We start from the raw sequence: 10,964 nt of genomic DNA, 5'->3' as shown, positions 1-10,964 counted from the left end.
AAAGACTAAACTTGGATCTATTATAATAAACTGATGGCTATAGCAAAAATAGGTACCTTATTTCCAAAGATGTTACATCACTTAAGAACCTTGATGTGAATACAAAGGTAAAATTAAAACTAGATAACTAGGATGTAAAAGAAAATGCTTTAGAATTAAATGGCTAAAAGTATGTGTGTGTTCTGTGTCATTCACCTTCCTCAGAGTCCATCAATAGGTTATGCTTTTGTTACGTATATGGATTTAATAAAGTTTTAACTATATTCATGCTTTGGTATGCTGACGTTTCATAGACTAAGGAAGCAGAAATCACTTAAAACAAGTTTAAACAGAATCTCAAAAAAATTTGCAGATTAAATGATATGCATTATCACCATGCTACATGGTAATTTAACCAAAAAGAAGTATTGGACCCACTAGACTAATTAGGATAATAGGACTCAGTGTATATGTAACTGTACACAGTCACTGATACCTAAGACTCAGTTTCACCATTGTACCTTATGATCCAAAGTGGCTGTTCAAAAAATGCCCATAAACATTCTTCTGAATATATTCCTAGCATTTTATAATCAGACTATCAATTTAGTAGTATTACACACTCCACATTCTCATTGTTTTATGCGCGAGTCTGGCATCATAAATGCTGGCTGAATGAATTTAAGGGCTAACAGCACCAGAACAGACTCTGATCAACAAACTTATAGTGATCACCAGACATTTTAAAGCAAAGGTTTAGAGTACACAGTTACAATAGCTAATACTCATATATGGTGCTTCCTCTAATAATGCTCTGAAGTTTTTCACACATTATGTTACCTGTGTTGATCCTCACAGCCATCCTTTGAGGTAGATACATTTCTTATCCCCATGTACAAATGAGGAGGCTAAGGCACAGAGGTTAGTTCACATAGCTAGTAAGGGGCAAAGTGAGGATTCAAACACAGGCAATTTAAATTGGCTTCAGAGTCCATACTCTTAACCGCCATGCTATGATGCTTCTCAAAAAGAGCATTAAAAAATGGCCAGGATTAATTGTAGTGGCCACTTGAGTTTTACTTTAAAAACTATAAATTATAGGCCAGGTGCCATAGCTCAGGCCTATAATCCATCCCTATACTTTGGGAGGCTGAGGCAGGGGAACTGCTTGAGGCCAGGAGTTCAAGACCCTGTGTCTACAAAAAATGAAAGAAAAATGAGCCGGACTTGGTGGCACGCACCTGTGGTTCCCAGCTACGCGGGAGGCTGAGGCAGGAGGATCGCTTGAGCCCAGGAGTTTGAGGCTGCAGAGAACTACGATCATGTTACTGTGCTCCAGCCTAGGTGATGGAGCAAGACCCTGTCTCAAAAAACAAAAACAAACAAAACCCCCTGTAAATTATAAAAGGAAATGTGAAGAAAAATAGTTTCAAAATGCCAAGCTATATCACAGAAGAAACCCAAGAGCTAGCCACATTTGCCTTAAGGGAGGAGTCCTAGGACTCAAATGTTTACATAGCAGAAATTGATTTTTTAAAAAGTTTGCTTGAAGTTGAAAGTTATATATTTTTCAAATATGGTTTATGGCCTATTACCTGGGTGCTCTTGGGCATGTAAATGTTACCCAACTAGTCTAAGCCTGTTACCTTAGGTGTAATATAGGGACGACAGCACCAACCTCATAGATTCATGAGAAGTACATGAATATATATAAAGGGCTTGCTCAATGAATATTAGCTCTGCATTCAAAAATCCTTTTGCATTTCCAGGCAGTATTTAGCACAGGATGTTTAAGTATGTGATGACCAGTAATGCTCAAAAAATTTGAGAAGTATCCATTCACAGTACACTAACTAAATGTACATTTGTACTTTATATTCAAATTCATGAACCATGATGACCAGTTTTCTTAAAAAGAAAGTAACATTTAAAAGAACTGTATATATACCTTCATTTAATCTTGTAAGTAATCAGGAGTATATCAGTACTTTTCCGCCCTTTTGGAAGACTTACTGGAAATGACTGTAAAGTAGTCAAACAAAGCTAAGCCATGGTAAATACAACATCGAATGATAAACTAAATTTATTTTGCTAAGGAAAAACTGTTGAGCTAAAAGAGAAATAAGTGCAGTCTAGACTTGAGATATGTGGGGAAAAACCCTGAGATCACTAATTATATATCACAATTCTCTTATGTAGATACTGAAAATGTTAGTATTAATACAACTTGAACGGTGGATTTACAATTTTAAACGATCTATTACCTCTGAATATTTGCTTTATATTGAGAGAACAAATTCTGACATTTTCAGGAAACTAATCTGAATAGTTTAGCAATTGTTAAAGCCCTTAATAGCTTCATTTACATAATTTCTATTTTACTGTTGAAGTTCAGCTTTTCTTTTTGTAGGAAAGATATTCAGCTTCACCAAAGTTCAGATTTTTAATAATGAAAGTAACATAAGTACTTCAGGTCCCAAAAGCCCATTAAATTTCTATTAATAAGGACAAAACTACAAGTTTACTGAAAATAGTCTTTTTCCCTTTGCCCTCCAGTTTTACATTATTTTTAACACAAAAAGTCAACAAGATCAGATAACTAGACAGTAAAACACTGACTTTAAAAACTTACATCTTTAAACCCACAAGAATCATAGTTCAAAGCAAGCTTGGGCACTGGGGCAACATACAAACCTGTGACCCTTTCTCACCACTGACACTATGAGACAAATTTTTCATAAAGAAAACACAAGAAATGCCATTTAAAAAGTGTATTTTTCCTTAATACATTCTGCAAATTTTGGTTAGCAGATATACTGTAAGGCTCCAGACATGTAAACAATTTATCCTATATTATGAAAGAACAAAGTCATGTGATGGCAAGATAATGAATAATAAAGGATGGCTTCTCCCAAAAAAGAGGAAGGATTAAGATTTGAAGTGCCACATTCTTGAAGTCAGTTCAGTTTTTATCTCAGCTTATTTCAGGCCATGAAAGCCTAGAGCAGTGAGCTTAGGTAGAACGTACTCAGGAATACTGAAAGCTACATTTATTGCTCCATTTACCTTCACATCATTGGACGCCATGACTGGAAATCCTAGAATTAGAGATGAAAACGGTTTTTCCTGATTGAGGTTTTTGTACCATGCCAGGGGAAAAGAACCCAAAGAACAAAAAAAAACACAACCCCCAAAACTACTATATTCATCAGTTTTCATAGGTCAACTAATAAAAGGTCTCAAAATTCAGGCACACGCTTTGGTCAAGTTTAGCTTTATCCCATTTAAAAAATTCATGTATAAAACAAGTATCAATTCCAAATATAGATTAATTTTTAAGAACAGCCTGCAGGAAATATAAAAATAATTTGGTGGAAATGTTAAAACTGCCTCAAATTGAAAAGATGTACTATTAATGCACATTAATTATCATTGGGTACAGCTGCTCTCCCCAGGCATCCTGTTTTACAGTTTAGACCGCAAGTACTCAACATGGATCTCCTAATTCACATTACTAAGAGGTGCCCTTAAAGTGCTCCATTTCCTCTGCCTGGTCCTCCCCCAAACCTTCCTGGTCCCACTGTCCTGCCCTTTCAAAGCAGCATCATGTCCAGCCATTCCAGACTTTTAGGAGATTTTTCTTCCATAGGATTAAAAAATCTTTTAAGGATTACAAGTTCAGGCATACACCCCTCATAAGGGTCTAATTTGCTTCAAAATATGAAATCAAGCTGAAATTTTTTTACACTGAATTTTATACCTTCAATTTCTGTATCATTAAGATGCCAATGTTTTAATGAAAAAGTAGAAAATAGAGTATAAAATTCAGTATCACCTATTTGTCTCAAATACAGTGAGTATTAAACAGGAATGACAATGTAATAACAAAAACAGAACTTACATGTTTCCCCAAACTGAATTAACTCTATTTCTCCAACTCTGGGGCGTATATATGGCAAGTCGAATTTCTGATCTCAGCAACTGCTACATTATCAGTTCAACACTCTTCAAATACTGAAGAAGGCATTTTTCTATTCACATGGACTTTAGTCCAGCATATGCTGACCCGTAAATAGTTTGCCTTCCATGTTTGGTCTCTAAGCACTACACATGTAGACTTCAAGTCAGTCTATGTGGCCCACTGGCGCTCTCTTTAGAAGCATCGGTAATACATTTGGCAACTGTGTTGAAACATGAATTATAAATTAACAAAGGTATAATCTTGCTGATATGAAAAAAAGAGTCCCAAATATTCATTTTTTTAAAAATGTTAACATCAGAAAAACTACAGTTATCATCATTTCTATTTCCTGAAAATTCAGTTGAGGTAACCTCTGCAAGTCACAGCTCCACATTTACATACAGTTCTGACCCTCTTTTTGGCTGGGCTGTGGTCAATAGAATCTGAAGATATATCTCCAGAACCTGAATACACAGAAAAAGAAATAAAGGAGAAAGAGAGTTAAGACAATTTAGAATGAATTTCTAAATCTCTATTAAAGTAGCTAGCAAGGGTACTGATGTATTCAAAACTGTTAGAGTAAGTTAACTCCCAAAGAGATGTAAGTTCCCTTGTATTTATAAATAAATGTGAGTATCAGAGACAAATCATGATGGATTATCCTGAAAGGATGGTATGGGCTAAGAACAGGTAAAATTTATGTTTATTAGCCTGTATTTGTGAATATGGATTTCTGAAACGACACTTTCTGGGAAAATCCAATCATTCATTTCATGTATTACATAAGAGCACTTAAAGTGAGGTCAAGCAGTAACAATAGGTAATGGGCATCATTCTTTAAAAAACAAAAGAAAGAAAACATCTATATTGTGACAATAAAAGCAAAGAGAATTAAATGTTTTTTAAAAGCCAGATTCAAGTAGGAATGGAATTCATGTGATTTAAATTACATTTTCAATCTTTTTAATATCTTAGTAAATATTCAGAAATGTAAGCTTAGATTTTTTTTTTTTTATACAAGTAGTATAGTATTGAAAAAAGATGTTATAATAAATCAGCTTCCAAAATGGAAGTTCTGAAAAAAATCAAGAGGCAATGTGACGTAGATGAAAGACCATTCCTCAGTCCACGGTCAGGCAGAGCTGGGTTCCAGCATTAGCTGTCAGATTAGCTTCGGACCTTAAGCTAAGATCACAAACTTAGAGCCTCGATTTTTTCCACCTTTAATATTAGTTTGGTTCAGATGATCTAAGGTCTTTTCCTATCTTATTTGATTCTTCCTACTGACACTAACACCAATGAAACTGTACTTGAAAACCATACCTTTCATTTGATAATCAAAAGTCAGCTCTTCTCCAGCATTTATGGTTCTCGTGGAAAACAATGCTATTCGGGGAAGACGAGTATCGAGGTTATCAATGAAAACATTGAACACCTGAAGATTTGGGTCACACTAAAAAGGAACATTAGAACCCATTTAAGTAAAAAATGATGTGAATGAGCTCTTCTACCTGCCATATAAAATTTTTACTTTCCCAGAGTATGTTTTTTAAGTTCCACTGGAAAATAAGTTGCTTATTGTTTAGAGGTCTTTGAGGCATGCACATTTTTTTACTTATGAAAAATTTTAGGTCAGGTGCAGTGGCTCACACCTGTAATTCTAGCATTCTGGGAGGCCAAGCCGGGAGGATGGCTTGAGGTCAGGAGTTGGAGACCAGCCTGAGCAAAAGGAAGACCCCCGTCTCTACTAAAAAATAGAAAAATCAGCTGGGCGTGGTGGTGAGTGCCTGAGACTGAGGCAGAGGGATCGCTTGAGCCCAGGAGTTTGAGGTTGCTGTGAGCTAGGCTGATGCCATGGCACTATAGCCCAGGTGACAGAGAGAGACTCTGTCTCAAAAACAAAAAAAAACAAAACAAAAAAAACTTACACATACATAAAAGTAGAGAAAATGACATAATAAATCCACATGTATCCACTAAGCAGCTTCAACAAGTTTGCCAATCTTCACTCAACTTTTTTGCCTTGAGAATTTCAACGCAAATCCCACATAACATTATCATTTCACCTCTGTTTCAGTAGGTCATATAAAGAACTAGAATAACTATATTTAAAAAGTCAAATCAGCACGGTAGAACTCAAATTTCATATTGCATAGAGTTCCATCACCTTAACTTTTGTTCAGTATTTTTAGAATACTGTATTAACCTACGGAATATGTAAGAAGAGAGATCTAGTGAAACATACTAAGAATCAAAAAAAAGTGTTTAATTGTCCTTGGATGGAATATATCTGTATTGAGAATATCTCAAATTTATCACCAAGAAATAAATTCCTTAAGGTGAAAGTTTAAGTAAATCAGAAAATTCACAAGGGAGTCAGGAGGTCTCTGTCATTTTACTGCCAATCGTACATTAATTTCTTGGTATGAAATCCATCAGAAGTTTAACACGGTCTACCTCCTTATGTGGTCATCTAAATAACTCTCTGAAACATATTTTCCTCGTTATCCATAAAATCTCTATAAAATGGAGATAATGTCAACCTCGCAAACCTAATGTTATATTATCTACACCTGGTACTCAGCAAGTACCCCAAAATTATTAACTTCCTTATTTTGGAAATAATTTTTATAGAGTCTAAGATTTTGGAGTTAAGTCCAGCTGTATTCTAAGTTCTTTCAAACACTAAATAAAAATTAAGGAAAAATACTAATTCATAATTTAGAAAAATAGCCCCAAATACTTCAATACTCTGTAAGTCTTTAAATTTTATAAAAAATGTTAACATGTTAAGCAAATACATTTATCTTTAGTTGTACACCCTAAAATTTAGTTGTGTTAACCTCTGTAAGACACCTATGTAGTTGTGTGTGATTCTTAAACATATTACCTCTTAACTGCTCTGCTCATCAATTTCCTCCTCTGATATGAATACCTATCTTATAAAGTTACTGGAAAGTTTAAATGTAATAACGTATGTAAAGACTCTTACAAAATACATGGTATTGGGAAGGTAACTTAATGTTTATTTTCCTAATATAGCAATAACACCATGACTTAACAGAAGGGGCCCTCATATTAAACTATGGACTTTGGAAATGTTAAAAGCTTATGTAGTTTAAAGATGATTATTTTTCAAACTATGGAAAAACATTAAAAACAGTACTAAGCTGAATTATTAGTCTCGTGTACAGTTTAAGTATTTCTTCTTACACTGTGATTCACAAAATGAGACACATTTCCAAATCGAGCTGCATCCACTGTGAATTCATCAGATTCATAGTCCAGATCAAAGAGATATGTGATTCCTTTGTTGTCATATAACTGCCCCCGTCTTTCAGCTTCTTCACTTGTGATTACCTAAACAGAAAAAACTATAGTATATTATGTATCTATTGCTGAACTGAAGAAATCTTCATCCATAAATTTATTAATATATGAATGCCTACAAGCGTTTAAAAAGTGAGAGATTCAAGTGTCATCAAAACAAATATTCACATAAAGAAAGAGCCAGATGGAAAGAAGTAGGGAAAAAAAAAGGAGGAAAAATGATGACGCAAAAGATTTATGACTTTTTAAATAGGATTTGAGACAATTAACAAGTTGAAATATTGCACTACTTTCATTATAATTAGTATGTTCGAAAAGCTTTACAACAGGAGCTCTCTATAGGGCACAACTGAATGTTAAGGACTACATTTGCAAGTATATATCCTCGAAAAGCATATTTTCCCTATAACTAATCTATGTGCAGTTACAAATGGAAATTTGTTAAGAATACAGGGGAGAAGATATGCTAAATCTGTAGTCAACCATGTGGAAAGTTTTGTTTTGTTTTGTTTTGTGGAACAGGCTGTTTTCATGAAATTCTATAAGTTCAAAACCATCATCTATATTTCTGTTCTTAAGAACACAGCTTTGTCACAAGCTCAGCTCAAGAAACCAAAAACATCTAAAGTGATTCATGTCACCGATCGAACTTGGCTGCTGTACTCATTCACAAGTTAAAAAAGATAATTTGATGTACATTGATTGTACAAGATCTAGAATCCTGAAATGATTTATAATAATCTGCCATTGTCTAAAAGTGTAAGGATCAAGAGAGGGATCTCATTTAATTTCAGAATTCTAGATGAATACAGATAACTATAGGTGATCCAATTTCAACTAATTTAAAAAAAAATCAGATTTGACAACCCCAGATAGGCAGCCACACACACATCTTTCTAGTCACAGCTTAACCCACCCTTCAGTTTGAGGCAGTGCAGTGCAGTGGTGAAGAACATGATTTTGGAATTTTGTCTTTTTTTATTTTTTTAATTATTTTTTAAATATATAACTCATGTTTTTTTCTTTCAACTGCTAGTCTACTGGGGAGATTCTGTAGTTTTGAACCCGGGCTCTTCCTTACTCCTATGTGACCTTGGGCAAGTTGCTCGATTTCTCTGTGCCTCAGTTTCTTCATCTATAATGACAGAGATAACAGTACTACCTCTTAGAGTTGTGGAGAGCATTAGGGAGTGAGTTAATACATAAAATGCTTAGAACAGTAAGTGGCACGCGGTAAATACTAGTTTTTACATTTATATAAGTATGATTTGTATACAAGTAAGTTTCCTAGTATTTGGTCATTCAGAGAATGGTCTTTACAGTTCAAAGTATCTTGAGTTACTGATACAGTCTGATTTTCTTATCGATGCAATAAATGCTTGTATGTATAGTTTACAATACTTGCTTGTAAAGCATTGGCCTACCCCATAGTATCTTTCATATTGATACGAAATAGGGTTTTGCCAACTATACTTAACCATACTTGGCCAAATGAACGAACAACTTTACAGTTTCAAAGTCAGCATGTGATCTGGTTTTCTTCTTAGGACTTTTGTATAAAAACTGTCATATTTAAAAATTTTTAAATGCTAGCTTCAATAACCATGAATGAGTGTTTGCTGAACGATGACTGTATCGATTTAATTTGCCATTATCTATTTTTTATTCATAAGTTTATTTCTAATTATGCCAGTGAACCCTTCTCCTAAACTTGAAAATAACTTTCTACATATCTGCAGATGATACCAAAATGTGCCAAATATTTATGTTATTCAGGTAAAAAGGCAACTTTTCAAAAGCATAAACCTTACATGCACATTATTTGCTGTGTAAGTTAAACGTACCTCTCCAACATATTCCATGACAAAACTCATTCTTTTAATCTTCACGAGGGTTTTTACACCCCAGCCACGGCCATTGCTAGTTCGAAAGATGCAAAGTGAATATTGTGTGCCTTTTTGTACAATCCTATTGGGACAATCAGGTCCACATTGACACCTTGAGTTGCATTCATAGATGGGGGTGCCAGGCGGGATTTTAATTTGTTGGTTTTTGTTATAAGCCAAAAGAACTCCAGCTTCAGCAGGACAACATTTGTCAAAGAAGCAATCCGTGCACGAACAACCACATGTAGCTTCGTTAACTAAGCTGATTCCAGGAGCTGGTTTATATTCGTTAATGTAGTAGAAGTCTGAAGGTGGGCCCTCTAAGTCAACAGTATTTTCAACAAGTATCATTCCTTTATGATTCTTTCTTCTGTTGAGTTCATCCTGCCATCTCTGCAGAGCTATCCTTTGTTTAGCCTTCTTCACAATGTACTCAGCAACCGCAGGTTTCAGAGTTTTGTTATTGTCTTTTGGAATTATTGCTTTGCCTTTCTTTACCTGAGATAAATAATTATGCTTGTCGTTAGAGAATTGCTGAAGCAGTAATGGGCACTTGAGATTTTGTAAAGGTTCCCAAGTACGTGTAGAATCTGGCCATCCTTTCCATTTTACAAGATAATATTCCATATCCTTGAAATACAAAAGAAAATGCAATTCAGATTATGACAGTCCCACTTATTGAAAATAATTAAATATCTTAAGAGTAAGGAATCCATTATTACTTTTCTGAATAACAGTTCAGAGGCACCAACTGGGCTGAGGAACATGGGAAAGCCGCTGTGTGGGAGCAAGTCGCCCACCCGTGAGCGAGCTTATTTTATCCCACCATCTACATCTTCGTGTTTTGCTTTATTGTATTCTATTCAATAAGCAGTAATCCAAACGAACTTTGTTTCCTTTGGAAAACTGGATAAAATTTTTTCTGCTAAACAATGTGATTAAATTACGGTGGGAGGATATGTGCAAAACCTGTCCTTCTGTGGAAGTATATATTGTGGTTCCAGGAAAAAAGCCTAGCCAAACATTAAAGTATGCGTCAGACTGATCCTCAGTGAGGTTTAAGGACTTCTTCCTGCCAAGTAACTGCCAGAGTTTGGGACTACCGTTAGCAGCTATCTGCTCATGCAAGCACATAAGAGAGCCAATTAGCAGAATCTAATATATCTATTCCCCTTAATTCTATAAGTTTTTAATTTTTTGGATGCTAGAATAAAGCAATGGTCCTCTGGTCCTCTGTTTTTTTCTGCTACAGTTTTTCCTACCATAACCCTGGGTTATGCCAAATGCTGTCAGCAAACAATAAAAGAAATAGATACACTGGCTTTAAGTCTGATGATTAAATTATCATCCAGCAAAACTAAAAACATCTGCCACCGAAGTTTATTTCCAAAATAATTAATTGTAGTCTTTAATTTCAGATGAGTCACTTGCACTTTAAGTGACTAAATTTTATATGTTAATCACGTTGTTACCTACTTAATTTATGTTTATAAATGTCTCACAAAACATGAATGCCTTTGGCAAAATAGTATAGAAATCTCAGTAATATTTTTACTTTATAGACTTGTCTTTTCTTTCTAAGCATATTTTACTTTTAAAATCCAAAAAAGATATTTCCATTTTGAAAAATAAGATAATTTACACAGAAAAATCACATTGACTTAAGAAACAAATTCAAGTAATGATAACCTAACATTCCAAATAAAAGCCAAAAATTTCATTAAACTTATGTATCATATTAATATCTTACTCTGATATGTAATCAACTCTTGATTACCTATAGAAATGGAGTACAAGTAGTAAAAATG

At 34.4% G+C, this 10,964-nt stretch overlaps 1 protein-coding gene across 2 annotated transcripts in view; it reads right to left on the bottom strand.

The window, feature by feature from the left end:
• Positions 1-3,431: 3,431 nt before the first annotated feature.
• The window catches only part of SUV39H2 (SUV39H2 histone lysine methyltransferase), a 20,753-nt gene continuing 13,220 nt past the window's right edge, over positions 3,432-10,964 (bottom strand). The window contains exons 3-6 of one of the 2 annotated variants that reach the window (XM_069458743.1): positions 9,115-9,786; positions 7,154-7,300; positions 5,264-5,393; positions 3,432-4,404 (exon numbers count right to left, since the gene is read on the bottom strand). In XM_069458743.1, coding sequence (XP_069314844.1) covers positions 4,298-4,404; positions 5,264-5,393; positions 7,154-7,300; positions 9,115-9,786 — 1,056 coding nt within the window. In that variant the 3' untranslated portion in view covers positions 3,432-4,297. The remainder of the gene's footprint in view (positions 4,405-5,263; positions 5,394-7,153; positions 7,301-9,114; positions 9,787-10,964) is intronic. The other variant, XM_069458744.1, reaches the window with a different exon arrangement.

This window comes from Eulemur rufifrons, chromosome 25 (genome assembly GCF_041146395.1).
Source record: "Eulemur rufifrons isolate Redbay chromosome 25, OSU_ERuf_1, whole genome shotgun sequence".
NCBI classification, from domain to species: Eukaryota; Metazoa; Chordata; class Mammalia; order Primates; family Lemuridae; genus Eulemur; species Eulemur rufifrons.
The sequence above is the reverse complement of the archived record's forward strand: the minus strand, read 5'-3'. Positions and strand labels throughout refer to the sequence as shown.